The sequence below is a fragment of the Aquarana catesbeiana genome, linkage group LG10, assembly GCF_042186555.1.
Source record: "Aquarana catesbeiana isolate 2022-GZ linkage group LG10, ASM4218655v1, whole genome shotgun sequence".
Lineage (NCBI taxonomy): Eukaryota > Metazoa > Chordata > Amphibia > Anura > Ranidae > Aquarana > Aquarana catesbeiana.
In genome coordinates, this window is record NC_133333.1 from 78,283,244 (window position 1) to 78,302,339 (window position 19,096).

Here is a 19,096-nt window from a genome sequence, read left to right on the forward strand (position 1 = left end):
TTCAGCCCTGAAAGTTTTACCCCCTTTCATGACCAGGCCATTTTTTGCAAAATGTCACTGTTTATTTGACAATTGCGCAGTCGTACGACACTGTACCCAAATAAAATTGATGCCTTTTTTTTTCCACAAATAGAGCTTTCGTTTGATGGTCTTTGATCACCTCTGCGTTTTTTTATTTTTTGTGCTATAAATAAAAAAGCTACAATTTTGAAAAAAACTATATATTTTTTACTTTATGCTATAAAACATACCCAATAAGATGTAAATGTAAAAAATCTAATTTATTCATCAATTTTGGCCAATATGCGATTTTTTTTTTTTTTTTTTTTTTTTTTTTTTTTTTTTTTTTTTTAGCGGGACTGCGGTGGAGAAATCTGACACCTAACTGACACTTTTGGGGACCAGTGACGCCAATACAGTGATTAGTGCAAAAAAAAAAAAAAACGCACTGACGCTGGCAGGGAAGGGCTTACCATCAGGGATGATCAAAGGGTTAAATGTGCTCCTAGGGGAGTGCTTTCTAACTGTGAGGGGGGGTGCTTTAACTGGGGGAAGATATGGATTCAAGATCTCCATCTTCCCTTCTCACAGAATGGCCTTGCTTACATAAGCAGACAGACGTTCTACGTCTCCTGAGAATGATTGTCGCATCCCGGCAAACATCGGGTTCGCAGGACCCGCTGATTGGCTCCTGCTGTGATTGGACACCCCAGACCCAGTGCACCAAATCATGTACAGGTATGCGATTTTGCGCAGGAGGGCTGCCCTGCCGCTGTATATCTGCGTGGGGCAGTCCATAAGAGGTTAGAGTGTTACTAAACCCACAACAGTAAAATTTGTCTGTATATGCTGTAAAGCATGCTGGTTATACTCACTGTGGGACTTGAGGGGTTAGTCCTCTGTATTGTGTAAAACGGCTCTTTGATCCTGTATGGACAGATCCTCCCCTTCCTGCAGGGGTCTCTCTTGGCAAGGCCAGATAAGACACAGTGCAGGGTAGTACTGCTGCACATGCTCAGTTTGATCTCTGTTGCTGAAGAGAAAATTTCCTTGTCGAGATGAGCTTTTCAGGTATTGACATCACACATGTGGGTGTGTATACAGATCCTAAATGACAGCCCAGTCCCTCCCTCCCTCCTCCATGCCCAGTAACTAAGAAAGAATACCGTGGGTGGGATGTCACATCTTGATTGAATGATCCTTCTCCCTTGAGCATGAGGACACAGGCTGTAGTGGAAATCTCCTCCTACCTGAACACTCAACACTCGGGCAGACCCTGCAGTTTATCATGTGACCGTTGTATACAGATCAGCCAAACGGGTAAATAGTGGCAGTATTTTAACCACTTCCTGCCCGGCCTATAGCGGATTGACGGCCAGGTGGTGGTTTCGTTATCCTGACTGGGCGTCGTATGACGTCCAGCAGGATAACATGCCGGCGGGGGCGCGCATTACGGCGATCGGTGGAGCCGATCTGGGTAAAGAGCCTCCGGCGGAGGCTCTTTACCACGTGATCAGCCGTGTCCAGTCACGGCTGATCATAATGTCAATAGGAAGAGCCGTTAATCGTGTTTTCCTCACTTGCTTCTGACAGACGCGAGTAGAGGAGAGCCGATCGGTGGCTCTCCTGGCAGGGGGGGGTCTGCGCTGATTGTTTATCAGCGCAGCCCCCCCTCAGATGACCAGACTGGACAACCAGGGATCGCCACTAGGACCACCAGGGAAGGGGGCAACATGTGGATGGCCAGGTATGTACCCCATGGCCATCCACATGTGCCCAATCTGTGCCCACAAATGGGCACTGATTGGCACCATTATATTGCAGTGATGCCCAGCAATGCCACCCATCAGTGTCCATCGGTGCCACCTGTCAGTGCCCACCTATCAGTGCCCATCTGTGCCACCTATCAGTGCCACCCATAAGTACCCATCAATGCCGCCTATGAGTGCCCATCTGTGACGCATACCAGTGCCACCTATCAGTGCCCATCATCAGGGCCACCTCATCGGTGCCCATCAGTGCCGCTGTATCAGTGCCCGTCAGTGCAGCCATATCAGTGCCCATCATTGAAGAAGAAAACGTACTTATTTATAAAAAATTTTAACAGAAACAAAGAAAAACTTGTTTTTTTTTCGAAATTTTCGGTCTTTTTTTTTTTTTTTTTGCGCAAAAAATAAAAACCGCAGAGGTGATCAAATACCACCAAAAGAAAGCTCTATTTATGGGAACAAAAGCATAAAAAAAATTGTTTGAGTACAGTGTAGCATGACCGCGCAATTTTCTTTCAAATTGCGTCAGTGCTGAAAGCTGAAAATTGGCCTGGGCGGGAAGGTGTCTAAGTGCCTGATATTGAGGTGGTTAATGTAAAAAGATTTATAAGCGGGGGGGGGGGGGGGGGGGGGGGGCATGAACTATTTTCATATCACTGAGTTTAGTAGCACTTTAAGGACCCTCGGCTGTAAGCCACCTGGTCCTGATGTCTTATGTTAAGTTTTTCAAGTCTATTTCTGATACTGGCTTCTGTTAGAGGGTACATTCTGTGACATGACATTAACATTACAGTCTTGGTTACTATAGCCCCCTTTTCCATCATGAAAACTGAAGAGAAGAATGCATTTAAAACCTTTTGCCTTCTCCTTGTCTTTTGTAGTTGAATTCTTGTTAATTAGGATTTTGTTGTCTAAAATTTAGCTTTGCCGGTCACTGTGAGAAGTTTTTTCACCTTAATGCATAGGATGATCAAGGTGAGAAAAACACGAGGGTTTACAACCCCTTTTTTAAACTTTTTTTTTTTTTTTTTTCTATTGTGCAGACGTGTTTTTTGGTGTTTTTTTTTTTTTTTTTTTTTTTTTTTTTTTACGCCTTCCTAGTAAAGTGTACCTATTGTTAAAAGGCATTCTTCACAAGGTTTTGTAACCACATACTAGCATCACCAAAATATAACTTTAAAAATCTACCTTACCATTAAAAAAAAAAAAAAACTTCTATTGTCTGAGTGACAAAGGAATTCTGAAACCTTTTGGGTTTTGCTGTTGGCAGTACAGGGTTATTTTAGGCCATCCCTGAGTATAACCCCTCCTATTACAAAGCATTTCTAAGTTCTTGCTAGTGGTTAAGCAGGATGGATGCCTTTTCTCAGCTCCACTGCTTTAAGTCTTAATCCTAATTTTTTTTTTTCTAGCAACTTTTTTTCCCAACATTTACCCGGTTGCAGTTGTCCTGAGCCTTGGCTTAGGGCTTTACCTGTGATCAGACCTCTCTGGACAAGACATTGTGAGGTGGCCTGGAAGTAATCCTTAGTCCCCGGTCAAACCAATTGCGACATTGAAATTGTACTACTTCACTTAAAGTAGCACAATTTCAAAGTAGTACTGCTTCAGGTGCTACTTGGAAGTCATACCCGAACTTGCAAAAAGTACTGCCAGAACTACTTTCAAAATTGGTGCGACTCCGATGGAGTCTAAGTCGCACCAATTTACCGCTTCTTTTGCTTACAGTAGGATACAACTTATCATTCATTTTTAAACTATAAAATTGCATGACAAAATGCACTGATGTGACGGGGGCTTAGACACTGCACTATGCACAGTGGGTTTGCCAGTAGTTTGTGGTGAGTGCTTTCTAGATCCAGTGTTTTTGGCATTACCTTTTGAGCTTGCTCTGTCTTTGAAGGCTCACTTTTCTGAGTAGGCCTTTTAGGCTAGACACAGTATCTTCTGCAACATATCTGATTCTAGGCAGGGGAGCAACAGTCCCACTGAATCTGCTGCTCACAACACATGTCCATTAATGGGCTGAGGTTTGTTTGCAGTACATCCTGTGATAGTGGCAACGCATATAGCCTTGAGATCCTACTATCCTCTAGCATCGTGGCCACGCCCAACGCTTTTCATCAGAGAGATGGCACTGTCAGAGGACTGGCTTAGACAAAGTCCTCTCTCTTACGAAATGCGTTGGTCGTGGCTACAATGCTACATCATCACGCACGCCTCCAGACTGGCAGGAGAGTCCAGCGCGGGCACACAGCTTGCTGTCTATGAGAGAGCAATTTTATTTGTTTAATTTTATCGCTAAATGCAAGTTTTTTAGGCCTATTGCCCAGTAAGTGTGTAGTGTGGCTCCGCTTACAAGTTACATTACTTGTGATTATGCTTTTTTTTTTTTTTTTTTTTTTAAATTACTTTACGGACTAAACTATGGGGTATATATACATTTTATTTTTCATTATGCTGATGGATCAACCCTGACTGGGTGTTTGGAGTCTTCCTATTGAAAGGGATTTAACATGCGCATTTGACCATACTATATAATGGTCCATAGGATCTGGTAAGAGGCTTATTTTTCTGGTGTCACCGGGTGGTGGAAGCACTAAATATTGGGAACGTGGGGACACTCATGGAATAATTGTGAATTGATTGTTCCTTTTTGAACTTTGTTTTTCAACACATCTACTTTTATGCTCTTACTAATGGGCTTTTTATGGACTTAATATTTTTTTCACAAATTAGTTTGGTGTCACTTTATAGTTTGTCACAAAATAAGTTTTTAGTGTCATTATAAAAACACATTAATATTTTTGTTTTAACAAATACTGATTCAGGATTTAATTACCTGTTTATTGATTTAGCGCTGCTTCCATACATTACTATAGTATCACAAATTGCTTAAGCTGCTGCTCATTTATAACCTATATGCTCCAGCGTGCATTTTCTTTACAATTCTTTACCTTTAACAGACTTCACCTTGTATTCCCTTGAGGGAACAGCCAATGAGAGCTCTCGTTATGGAAGGGTTTCTTCACGATAAGAGCTGTGAAAATGTGGAATAGACTCCCTCCAGAGTTGGCCTGGATTATTTCCTTAATGTACATAATAGAACTGGGTACTAACATTTATAGGTAAAGTTTATCCAGGGAAAATCTGATTGCCTCTCGGGGGATCAGGAAGGAATCCTTTTCCCTGCTTTAGCAAATTGGGGCATGCTGTGCTGGGGGTTTTAACCTTCCTCTGGATCAACTGTGGGTGAAGGATTGTTTATATGGGATTGTATTTTTTTTTTTTTTTTTTTATTTGGTTGAACTAGATGGACTTGTCTTTTTTTTTTTTTTTTCCAACCTGACTAACTATGTAAATATGTAGCTCTGGAGGACAACATCTCCCTGATTTTCCAGATGTTAGAGGTTCGGATGGATTCTCCATAAGTTGTGGCTTGTTTCCTCTAACCAATCTCTTGGAAAATATTTGTGGCTGGTCTTAGACACTGAACAAATCGGGGTGCTCCATCCCCTAGGGAAGCTTCAGCCTCTCCAGTCCTAGGGTTCTTCCTTCCGATGAAAGGGCCATCCAACTCATCACATCTGCATAAGTAGTGGGCCTGATGTCAGCCTCATTCGAGACAGTGTTTTTGTCAAGTTCCATTCATAAATCTGCAAAATGACATTCTGTCATTGTGGGACAAGTGTGTGTGGTCTGTGGTCAAATCAGTTAAACACCAAGGACTACGCTATCTCTGGCTTAGTGTCTTCAAGATCTGACTCTGACATTTGGTAAGTCCGTCTGGTGTCCTGGGCTGTTGTAGCCCAGAATTTAAGGTGCAGGGGCTTCTTTGAGAGTGTTTTATACCTTTGAATCCTAGGAAGTCTACTTCTGTAAGGTCTGCCATCGTATGTGGAAGGTGCACATTGCTTGGTGTGATGCCAGGGGTTTCACCTATGAAGTTTCTTTGTGGGGTGGATATTTTTGTTAAAAAACATCAGCTGGAAAAAAAAAAAAAGTTTGCCCCTTAGACCAAAGTTCCAGTGCAAAGATGGTACTAAGACCATTGGCTTTCTACTTTCTAATCATAAATACTAATACCCAGTCAAATCCTCTCCATGAGTTTTAAATCTAGTTTTCTAGGTACAAAAGCTATCATTTAAACATATCAGAAACATTACACTCTCTACCCTTACGTACTTACAAGTTTTGTTTTTTTTTTTTTTTTTTGTTTTTTTTTCTTCCTTGTAGCCATCATCTCAGCTGGGCACGTGTCTGAATTGATGGCCTCATCTTGCATGGAACCCATTTTTGGTCCTGCATATAGTTTAGGCCTTCTTTCTAAGGCGGTCTCTGGAATAAAATTATACCTCCAGCCAATAACTAAAATAAGTGAATTATATTATCTGCTGCTCCCCTGACTAAAGCTTTGTACACACGATATGATGACAGACTGTTGTCCTAAAATCTTACCGTTAGTACGCTCCTTTTGACAATTGTACAATTTTCGCCCAACAAATATTGAATGGCAGGCTAGTAAATTTTTGGCAGACAACGGTTTGACGTCAGATATTCATATGGTAGGTACACAAATCCGTCACACAAGTCGAAAGTACAAGCACAAAATTAGCAGAAGGGGCCCAAGAGGTGGCGATCAAGAGCTAAAATTCCTCGTAGTACGTCACTTCGTTTGTGTTTGTGGCACGGCAATTGCGTTAGCATGCAAGACAAGATCCTGGCACACACCTTTTTGACAAAAATCAGAATCTCGGTTGGCCAACAATCGTATCGTGTGTACAAGGCTTTAAGTAGGTATGTCTACTTTAGATAGTGATGAATGTAATGTGAGGGGGTGCTCATATTAGGACCGTAGGTCCAATGATATGTGCAATTTGTTAATGTGAATATTTGAGAGAGAATTTTTTTTTTTTTGGTTAAAGAATTCCTCTATACCAATATTAAAGTGCGATGTGCTCTGATAAAAAAATATATCTTCAATACATAAATATTTGATAGTTAACACAAAAAGAATATATAAACAATGGTGAATCAAAGTCCTTGTGCATAAATTTCTTCAGTGCTTAATATCTTCCATATGGCATCAATAATGAATAATCCATCACCAATTGTTAATTATACACCCAAAGTGCTCCATAAGTTTATTCTGCTTACCAGATAGAAGTGACCTCTTTAGTTAAAAAGAACGTCAAAGAGCGCTTTTTGCAAAGTAAAACTTGCTCAATATTGAACACTGCTTTTGATATAAATCCTTCCTCCCCAAGACCATGAGTGGGGTATGTAAAAATGTATAAGGGAAACCAATAGTGTAATCCCGTTTTATTAAAACAATAAATAAAAACAGCCAAATGCCTGCTTACATATATGGGTGCCTTAACCCAGCACTGGGGCTACTAGCGTGTATCTGGATCAATGGTGCCTCCCGGCTCACACTGGCTGTTTGGCGTGCGTTCCACTGTCCAGCACGATCAATCAAAAGGTCCCTGCCTTTCATCTTAACCTGGGCATTTGACCTTATGTCCAGCTCCAGTCTTTCGGAGGGAGATCTCTCCATTGCCTGGATGTAGTTCGAGTTGAGTTTTGCTCCGCCGTGGCTTCCTTTTAGAAAGCTGGGATCCTCTTTTGTTTCTAATGATTCAGTGGAGGGGCTTCGCTCTCCATCAATTCTAGGTGGTTGCAACAGATCATTGTTCAGATTTAGTTCCTCAAGGGTGTTTCCAGCTAGGGGTCGTTCCACTAGATGTGAGTGCTCAATGCACATTTGGGCATGTGGATTTTTCTGCCTCATCTTATGCTATCTTTTGTTCGTTTCTTCAGGTGGCTCTTTGAGCTACAGATAGACCTTTGTTCTTGTGGGGCATGTTCTCTTTTTTGGAAGGGTTTCCCACCCCTCAGCTGGACTGCTTTTAGATTTCTGAAAGGTTTCAGAATTCCTGTGTCCCAATAGCATGGCATACTAGCTCATTATGAATTACTTACCTGAGATCGAAGCCCCCACAGCGGTCCTTGTTCACTGCTCCGGCGGCCGTCATCTCTCCGGGGGGGTTACTTCCGGGTATTGCGGCTCCGGCGCTGTGATTGGCCGGAGCCGCGATTACGTCACTCCCGCGCATGCGCGCAGGAGCCGCTGGTAACGGCACAGTACAACTGAAGCAGCAGCATGTACGTGCCATTGCTTCAATTTGCTTAAAGTGGTTGTAAACCCTATTTTTAAACTTTATGCTACAGGTAAGCCTATGTTAAGGCTTACTTGTAGCTAACCAGGATATCTCCTAAACCTGCACGGTTTAGGAGATGTCCCCTGCATGTGCCGATGACATCGGCACATGCGCACTAGAGCAAACTGACGCAATGGCACCTATGTGCCGCTGCATCAGTCTGTGTGCCGTTACCGGCGTCTCCCGCGCGCATGCACGGGAGTGACTTCATCGCGGCTCCGGCCAATCGCCGGATCTGCGATACCCGGAAGTAACTCCAGGATATGTCGGCAGCCGGAGGGGGAGACGAGAACGGCTTCGGGGCTTCAATTTGAGGTAAGTAATACATAATGAGCTAGTATGCTATGCATACTAGCTCATTATGCTTTTGTCTTGCAGGTTGTCTTTTTTGTGGGGGGGGTTTTAGAAGAGTTTACTTCCTCTTTAAGTGCGCATGTGCCGATGACGTCGGCACATGCAAATACAGGGATATCTCCGAAACCATGCAGGTTTCGGAGATATCCAGTGTAGCTACAGGTAAACCTAATTATAGGCTTGCCTATAGTATAAAGTTGTTGTAAAGAGTTTACAACCACTTGAATGGAAAAAAGAGAAAATAGGATTTGCGTACTTGTCGTAAACTCCTTTTCTCTCAGGCTTTTGGTACTGCTTTGCTTTAAACTGAGACCTGTTGGTTGTTTAGTGAAGGGGGCGGGAGTGTGTGTGTGTGTGTGTGTGTGTGTGTGTGTGTGTGATAACTAATGTAGGCCTACAGTTTTCTTTTTGGTTATTTTTTGTACTTTTTTTTGGCAGTGTCTAAGTCTCCTGTAGGCAGCAGTATACCATGGAGGTTTTAAAATCCCTGTGTCCTTCAATGGAGCCAAATAAAAAGATGTTACCCTTGTATAAAGATCCTATTTTTCATGTGACCCAAACCCTGAGCAAAAATTACATCTTCTCAGGCTACCTAATGAAAGCAGACAGTCCTTGTAAATGGTAGCTAGAAGAAGCTAGCTGATCAGTTCCAGCCAAGTGTCTCTAAGTCGAATCATTTCAGTCCAAGTTAGAATGTATATTAATGTTAAGTGGCCCTTTTTAGAGAAGGGTATTTATTTGTGTTGTGTACTTTCTGTTTTCCATGGCACCCTCTATACCGGTATTAGCAGAAGCAGGACAGGATCGAGGGCTTGAAGCGGCATATAGAGAAGCATAGGTATCACATTCGAATGCTAGAAACCATCCTGCGAATGTTGGATAATGACTCCATCAATGTGGACGCCATCAGGAAGATTAAGGATGATGTAGAATACTACGTGGACTCTTCCCAAGAACCTGATTTTGAAGAGAATGAATTCCTGTATGATGACCTTGATTTAGAAGACATTCGTAAGTGTCCAAAAAAAGTGACTTCATTCTTTTTGTTCTCCTACATGTTTTACCCAGTGACCCGCCTGTAGACCTAGAACTAAATGCATGCACAGATATTTGACTTAAGTTTGAACCTATAGACTTCTTCCTGGGAACTTGTTAGAATGTAAATATGGGACTTACCCTGGCCCAACTTGTTTTTGAAGATGAATGCTCTTCCCTACTTGAAATAAATATGCATAAGGATACATATACATGTACAGTGGGGACGGAAAGTATTCAGACCTCCTGAATTTTCACTCTTTGTTATATTGCAGCCATTTGCTAAAATCTTTTAAGTTCATTTTTTTCCCTCATTAATGTACACACAGCACCCCATATTGACAGAAAAACACATAATTGTTGACATTTTTGCAGATTTATTAAAAAAGAAAAACTGAAATATCACATGGTCCTAAGTATTCAGACCCTTTGCTCAGTATTTAGTAGAAGCACCCTTTTGATCTAATACAGCCATGAGTATTTTTGGGAAAGCTGCAACAAGTTTTTCACACCTGGATTTAGGGATCTTCTGCCATTTCCTCTTTGCAGATCCCCTCCAGTTCTGTCAGGTTGGATGGTAAACGTTGGTGGACAACCATTTTTAGGTCTCTCCAGAGATGCTCAATTGGGTTTAAGTCAGGGCTCTGGCTGGGCCATTCAAGAACAGTCACAGAGTTGTGAAGCCACTCCGTTGTTTTAGCTGTGTGCTTAGGGTCATTGTCTTGTTGGAAGGTAAACCTTCGGCCCAGTCTGAGGTCCTGAGCACTCTGGAGAAGGGTTTTAATCCAGGATATTCCTATACTTGGCCGCATTCATCTTTCCCTCGATTGCAACCAGTCGTCCTGTCCCTGCAGCTGAAAAACACCCCCACAGCATGATGCTGCCACCACCATGCTTTACTGTTGGGACTGTATAGGACAGGTGATGAGCAGTGCCTGGTTTTCTCCACACATACTGCTTAGAATTAAGGCCAAAAAGTTCTATTTTGGTCTCATCAGACCAAAGAATCTTATTTCTCACCATCTTGGAGTCCTTCAGGTGTTTTTTTTTTTTTTTTTTTTTTTTTGCAAACTCCATGCGGGCTTTCAAGTGTCTTGCACTGAGGAGAGGCTTCCGTCGGGCCACTCTGCCATAAAGCCCTGACTGCATCTCTGGAGCTCAGCCACAGTGATCTTTGGGTTCTTCTTTTCCTCTCTCACCAAGGCTCTTCTCCCCCGATAGCTCAGTTTGGCTGGACGGCCAGCTCTAGGAAGGGTTCTGGTCGTCCCAAACATCTTCCATTTAAGGATTATGGAGGCCACTGTGCTCTTAGGAACCTTAAGTGCAGCAGAATTTTTTTGTAACCTTGGACAGATCTGTGCCTTGCCACAATTCTGTCTCTGAGCTAGAGCTGCATGATTCTGGCTAAAATGAGAATCGCGATTTTTGCTTAGAAGATAGATCACGATTCTCGCGGCGTAACATCATCTTTCACATTAAAACAAAAAAAAATTTGGCTAACTTTTACGGTTTCGTTTTTTTTTTTTTTTTATTCATTGAAGTGTATTTTTTCCCAAAAAATTGCATTTGAAAGACCGCTGGGCAAATACAGTGTGACATAAAATATTGCAGCAATTACCATTTTATTCCCTAGGGTCTCTGCTAAAATATATATAATATAATGTTTGGGGGTTCCAAGTAATTTTCTAGCAAAAAATATTGATTTTAACTTAAAGAAATGTCAGAAAAAGATTTAGACTTTAAGTGGTTAAACTTCCTGCATTTACAGGTTGTTGAAAACTTGGCAGACTGCCTGGATTATTTATTTACACAGAAGTTTTCTCCCTTTGATCTAAGAAGGAAGCTTAGTTAAAATGTATCAAGTTAAAGACTTGACAGAATGCTGGGATGCTTTCTTTTGACAGCTTAGGTGTCCTTTTATGAAGCAGTGAAATCTATTCACTGCTTCGTTCTCTGGCATTCACAGAGGTGATCTTTCTCCTCTGTGTACCAGTTTATGAAGCGGAGTAGATCGCTTCACCTTTTGGAGGAGTGAAGTGATCTACAAATGCTTCAAACACTGGAGAACGGCCCCGGATACTGGAATCTCGTGAGACTTTAGGAGATTACAGTATCAGAAATTCACAGAAATACAGAGATGTCGGTTTATTAAGCAGTGATAAATTATCACTGCTCAATACACTGACAGATGTTGTGGTTAATGTAAAAAAAAAAAGAGTCCCCCTATATATATATATATATATATATATATATATATATATATATATTTTATATATATATAATGTATATGCACACACATTATATATATATATATATATATATATATATACACACACACACACACACACACACACACACACACACACACACACACACACACACACACACACACACACACACACACACACACACACACACACACATATATATATATATATATATATATATATATATATATACACACACACACACACACACACACACACACACACACACACACACACACACACACACACACACACACACACACACACACATATATATATATATGACAGGGGGACATGGTTACAGTGTTGGGGGGGTCTGAAGTAGAAGGAAGTTAAAAATCTTCCTCCTTCCTCCTTCCCCCTCGGATCCCCCGAGATTCTCTTCACTCCCCGATTCTCCACCTCTGAGCTGGTGAATCGGGGAGTGTGAATTCTGACACAGATCGCCAGTGAATCGCTGAGATCGCAGCTTCATAAACTGGCCGTTACTGTGTCATTCAATAAGGGTTCTCCATGTGCAGAGATCATCGGTGGGAGAACAAGTTCAAACACTTCTCCCCCCAATTATCTCTGTTTCGTAAACTGTTTATGGACTGTGATCAGCGGCGATCCCGGGGATCACCGCTGATCACTGCTTCATAAATGGACACCTCAGTGGGCACATAGTCTCTCCACTTGTTTATATAAAAGAATTGGCAGACTTTGCAGGACAGATCGTCAGAGGGGGTGAATTGAGATCACGATTTTTTAACTATTAATTGTGCAGCTCTACTCTGAGCTCTTCAGGCAGTTCCTTTGACCTCATGATTCTCATTTGCTCTAAAATGCACTGTGAGCTGTAAGGTCTTTTATATAGACAGGTGTGTGGCTTTCCTAATCAAGTCCAATCAGTATAATCAAACACAGCTGGACTCAAATGAAGGTGTAGAACCATCTCAAGGATGATCAGAAGAAATGGACAGCACCTGAGTTAAATATGAGTGTCACAGCAAAGGGTCTGAATACTTAGGACCATGTGATATTTCAGTTTTTCTTTTTTAATAAATCTGCAAAAATGTCAGCAATTCTGTGTTTTTCTGTCAATATGGGGTGCTGTGTGTACATTAATGAGGAAAAAAATGAACTTAAATGATTTTAGCAAATGGCTGCAATATAACAAAGAGTGAAAAATTTAAGGGGGTCTGAATACTTTCCCTCCCCACTGTACATACATACATACATACATACAAATACATGTTTGGGCATACAGTGTAAAATGTGATTATCTTATTCTGACCATAGGACCGTATTAACAAAATACGCTGTATGCAGGTATATACCTGCAAACACCAGTACTTTTTGTTTACAGGAAAATACATATGGGTATAAATTCCTGAGCATGAAACCTCCCCTTTTTGGAATTGATGCCCATACAGGTGAGCCTGCAAACACAAGTACCAATGTTTACAGAAGTATACCTACGTACAGTGTATTCTGTTGATACAGTCCTAATGGCAGGATTATGCACCAGCTGAAGCTCTTGGGTACTGCAAATAGTCATATTTTATGCTGTATTCCCTTACTTCTGTGTACGTGAGCCCTTAAACAAGTCTACAACAGCAAATTTCTGTCAGAATATATTCTTTTTAAGCTATTTACATTCCTATTGTAAATAAAGAGCCCATAGTTGCTTTGGCCCCAGAGTAATATTTTAATTAGTACAGTTATAAATATTTCTATACATTTTTATTGCATAATATTTTTAAGCTACATTAGGACTGTTATAACATTAAGAAACACAAACTTCTTTTTATAAAATAATTTGCTGGACGAGTGTCACAAGCATTCACCCAACCAGAACAAATTTTCTCTGAGCTTTGTCTAATAATAATAATTATTATTTTCTTGTGATCATCACCACCATCTAGTGGCCATAATGTGGTATTTTCCTGATTTGTGGTTTAAAAAAAAAATAAAAATGTACTGCGGCAACTAGAACTGGAGCTGATGATCAGAAAAAATAATCATATTGGACAACTACGAGGAATTACGGGTAAAATTGAGTGCAGCTCTGCAAGTGTTTGACATTTGTCCAGCAATTTTTTGTAAATGGACACCCTAATGTGAAAAATGAAGAGAAGAAAAAAAATTTTGAAAAGTGGAAGAAAAGTGTGATATCAGAAGATGGAAAGAGGGGAAACTTTATCAAAGGGGACAGGTAAATTATTTAAACGTAATTTTTTTTTTTTTTTATTGGAGGCCAAGGGTTAGATGATCTGTTAAGGTATTTATTGCTGTGTCTGGTTGGGAAGGGTCTCATTACAAGACAGTTTGGTCAGGTGGATAGTCTGTTTTCAAAAGTACTATGCCAGTATATACAAAAAGGGGTAAATGAGGATCTGCCGCAACATCCCCATCAGTAACGGTACTCTGTCTCAGTGTGCCTCTCAAAAGCCCTCTGTCTTGTGGCAAGCAATAGGCTCACTCCTGGAAAGATTTATGCAAATGTCAAAATGCCTTGATTGGGTGGATGTTATCCAATAAATCAAAGAGGTGGGCCAGACACAGGGGAGGAAAATGTTAGATCTGCCTTTCTCAACCAGAGTTCTGTGAAAAGTCTAGGGTTCCTCCAGAGGTTGCTTTGAGCAGTGAGCAGAGATTGACTGATGGGTCTGTTAGTGCCCTCGTAGTTCTGGCTCCAATTGCACCAGGCGGAGTGAGGTACATAGGATCAGTGAAGCTTCTTTTGTTTTCTATATAAGTGACTACTGACACTAATCATATTTGTCTCTAAGGGGTCGTTCTTTTCATTCTTCTGACTGTCCTCCAATGTTTGAGGACACTACCTTAAGCACCATGTTAATAGATGTTCTTCCACATGCCATCAGTATAACAGTTTAAAGGGGCCATTCTTTTACTACCACCATTGTGCTGTAGCTAATTTACTGGGAGCTGTACTGTAGATATAATTTTAGCAGGTTTTTCTCTGAGACTTGAACATTATTTCAAGGTAAAAAGGTAGAAAAAGGAAATGGGGTGAGCTCAATCTGAAATCCTGCAGCTTTTAATTCACAGTGTGAGAAGCTCACAGCATGAAGTGAAATCACTGTAAAGCAGTTTCAGCACAGTAGATGGAGTCAGTTCAGCTGTGAAGGCTGGGTACACACGGGCTGAAAACAGTTGGTTCGACAAAAAACGGACAACTTTCGTTCTGTGTACACAGCTTCCTGTCCGACAGAATCCAGCCTCACAAATGAGCATGTTGGAAACCAACATCCTATCCGTTCCTGTGTCAGAACACAATAGCTCAGTGGGGTAGGTTGTCGCACTAACATCGCTTAGTTACTACGGGAACCTCAAAGTTTTTGGTTTTTTTTTTCTTCTTTTTGTTCAGCCCATTGGTTTGAAAAAGAAAAAACCTTTACGTGTGTACCCAGCCTAATTTTGGAGTTCAGATTTAATGCAGTCTGCAGGAAGTAGACAAGACCTCTGACATGTTAACAATCCTAGCATGTATGTTGCTTCCCGCTTCTGCAATGTTCAGCACTGTGAGCGCTGCCTGCAGTAATTTAAACTACAGCCTGACTAGGCCTTGCATTCATAGTAGTCCCTTACTGCTGCTGAAGCATGGGTGCAGCAACCTTCTTAACCGCTTACCGACCGGGCCATAGCCGAATGACTGCTACAGCGGGGTCGGATAATTCTGGCCAGATGTCCTGCCAGAATCGCGCTGCTGCATGCCCCCTATGGCACGCACACGGGACTGAGTAATCACTGTCAACAAACCGGCGTCATCTCCGGTTCTCACCAATCGTGTAAGGAGTGGAGGGTGAAATTGCAGCATGAGGCTGCTTGAGTGCAGAGCAGTGCCAAGGAGTGCCGCAGCAGTGCTGTACGGTGCCACTAAAGTGCCTATTAGTGCCAGTACAGTGCCCATCAGTGCCACACTATCAGTGGATCCTCATCAGCGCCCGTAGGTGCCATAAAAATGTGTAGAAAAAATGCATTTTCATTTTCTTTCCAAATTTTTCAAAAACGTGGAAAAAAAAGACATGTTCAAAAGACTCATAATGCCTCCATTAGAATATGTTTTGGGGTATTTTCTTTCCAAAATGGGGTACTTTTGTGGGCGTTCCCATTGTCCTGGTTCTCCAGGGCCTTCAAAAGTGTGATGGGTTGTGAGGAAATTTATATATGTTATTTATGCTCCTAAAATGCCTGACAGTGCCCCCTGCATATTGGGACTCTGTATGTGGCTGTGTAAGTCTCACACATGTGGTATCGGCATACTCAGGAGGAGTAGCAGAATGCATTTTGGGGTGTAATTTGTTGTATGCACATGCCATGTGAGAGAAATAACCTGTGCATATGACAATTTTGTGGGGGGGAAATAAAATCTTAATTTTGCAAAGAATTGTGGGAAAAAAATTACAACGTGAAAAAACTCACCATGCCTCTTACTAAATACCTTGGAATATCTACTTTCCAAAAAGGGGTCATTTGGGGGGTATTTGTACTTTTTTGGCTTGTTACTGTCTCAAGAAATGAGATGGAGAATTACAGACTAGTTGGCCTAACATTACTTACATTACATCCCTGGGAATTACAGACCAGTTAGCCTAACATCAACAGTATGCAAGCTCTTGGAGGGGATGATAAGGGACTATATACAAGATCTTAGTAATGAGAACAGTATCATTAGCAGTAATCGGCATAGATTCATGAAGAATCGTTCTTGCCAAACCAATCTATTAACCTTCTATGAGGAGGTGAGTTGCCATCTAGATAAAGGAAGGTGCGTAGATGTGGTGTATCTGGATTTTGCAAAAGCATTTGACACAGTTCCCCATAAACCTTTACTGTACAAAATAAGGTCCGTTGGCATGGACCATAGTGTGAGTACATGGATTGGAAACTGGCTACAAGGGCAAGTTCAGAGGGTGGTGATAAATGGGGAGTACTCGGAATGATCAGGGGTGGGTAGTGTAGTCCCCCTGTGTTCTGTGTTGGGACCCATACTAATTAATTTGTTCATAAACGACCTGGAGGATGGGGTAAACAGTTCAATCTCTGTATTTGTGGAAGATACTAAGCTAAGCAGAGCAATAACTTCTCTGCAGGATGTGGAAACCTTGCAAAAAGATGAACAAATTTAATGGGATGGGCAACTACATGGCAAATGAGGTTTAATGTAGAAAAATTTAAAATAATGCATTTGGGTGGGAAAAATATGAATGCAATCTATACACTGGGGGGAGAACCTCCTGGGGGAATCTAGGATGGAAAATCATCTGGGGGTCCTAGTAGATGATAGGCTCAGCAATGCCATGCAATGCCAAGCTGCTGCTAACAAAGCAAATAGAATATTGGCATGTATTAAAAAGGGGATTAACTCCAGAGATAAAACGATAATTCTCCCGCTCTGACTCGGGTTGCGGCCGCACCTAGAGTATACGGTCCAGTTCTGGGCACCAGTCTTCAGGAAGGATGTACTGGAAAGGAGCGAGTACAAAGAAGGGCAATAAAGTGGATATTATTTATGATGAAAGGTTGCAAGCACTGAACTTATTCTCTCTGGAGAAGAGACGCTTGAGAGGGGATATGATTTAAATTTACAAATACCATACTGGTGACCCCACTATAGGGATAACATTTTTTTTCACGGAAGGGAGTTTAACAAGACATGTGGCCCCTCATTAAAATTAGAAGAAAAGAGGTTTAACCTTAAACTACCTAGAGGTTTCTTTTATTGTAAGAGCAGCAAGGATGTGGCATTCCCTTCCACAGGCGGTGGTCCCAGTGGGGAGCATCGATAGTTTCAAAAAATCTATTAGATAATCATCTGAAAGACCACAACATACAGTGATGTACAATGTAATACTGACATATATATCACACGCATAGGTTGGACTTGATGGACTTGTGTCTTTTTTTCAACCTCACCTACTATGTAACTATGATAGGCCGTCAGTACATCAGGTGTAATCGATTTTCAGTGATTTACACCATAGCTTATAGACTCTATAATTTTTAAAAGGACCACAACTCCTCTCTATATCATGCCAAGTTTGACTGTGCTCTGGCTAACTCCCTCTGCAGTGCCTGCAAAGCCTCTTCTAAAATCTTAAGACTCATAGATCCCCTTTTCTGGACTCACTAGTTGCCTCAGCTCTCTCGGTCCTCCGCTGACCCGCTTAGCTGTCTCAACTCTCCCCGTACCCAGTAAGGGAATCTCTCCACGATTGAGTCTTGTCTCCCTAGTAAGTCACCTCTGGAGCACACCTCTGTTTTCACACACTTGCAGACACACAGCCTGGCAGCAACTACCCTGAGCTATGCTCAGATCTTGCTTATATCGATCCTGCATACCTGTTCACTCAAAAAGGCTGCAGGAGTCAAGCAAAGCCTGGACACCGGATTGAAGGTTCCCTCCCACCCAAGACACTTCAGAACCTTCAAGCTCACAGCCCCGATCTGGAACTACCAAATCCGGAGAAAACATAGAGCATGTTTTCCTCTATTCACAATAAGCATGCCAGAACTTCTCAAACTGCACCTTTGAGAATCTTGGTTTGGTTGGCTCAGAGGAAGAGGCAAGTTCTCAAAACTCGTTAGCCTGCTGTACTGCTGGATATTTAATGTGTTATGTGATAAATTGCATCGTGGACCTAAAGCTGTCTTTTTTTTTTTAAAGCTGTGATGCATGCGTTTGAGTATAATACTTACCTTTTTTATTTAGTAAAGACTTATATTGAGGATAAAGCACTAGGCCTATGTGACCTCTGTTTTATTTTTTTGATTCTGGAGCTACCAATTCCGGAGAAAAGAGCACATCTTTCTTCGTTCACAATAAACATGCTTCTCAAACTGCACCTTTTGAGAATCTTATGTCCTTTTTATACCCAATTGCTGAACTGTGCCTCGCAATGTCACAGCAGGCTACCTTCAAGTGATTGGACACTTGCAAAAAAAAAAAATGCTAAGGCTGCCCATAGAGTGTACACAAATAACCCCACCCACTTTGTGAGCCTTTCGTTTTTTTGCTAGTCTCTTTAGGTGATGGACCTATTCTGCTCTGGGGAAGTATTTCCAGATTGATAACCCTTAGTGTATTCTTTGGGGACTGTGCCAGGACCCCACTATGTTGGGCTCTCCTGTAATATTTGCTTTAGGCATTGGATCCTGCGTTAGGCACTCACCTTGGTAGATAGTGCAGTGTGTTTGGTTAGCCGCAGGGTTCTATACAGGTTTGGGGCCATAGTCCATCCCCCTTGTAGAATCCAGACCCTGAAGACTCCTTTGGATTATGCCCACCATGATGGACAAAACCTGGAATCTATATAGGGTCCTGCGTCGTGGACAGGTAAAGACAGGGTCACCCTGTATCCCTGACCGGTAATGTAAAAACTTGGACTGTTTGGAATGTGTTCACTTTACAGTGTAAACTTTTCAAACTTTGAATTAAACTCTA

The 19,096-nt window shown here is 41.6% G+C and overlaps 1 protein-coding gene across 1 annotated transcript in view; it reads left to right on the forward strand.

Moving 5' to 3' along the window:
• CNOT3 (CCR4-NOT transcription complex subunit 3) overlaps positions 1-19,096 on the forward strand; it is a gene marked incomplete in the record, with an annotated part of 468,179 nt that overhangs the window by 186,271 nt on the left and 262,812 nt on the right. The window contains 1 exon segment of the mRNA XM_073602305.1: positions 9,133-9,355. Within this exon segment, the coding sequence (XP_073458406.1) occupies positions 9,133-9,355 (223 nt within the window).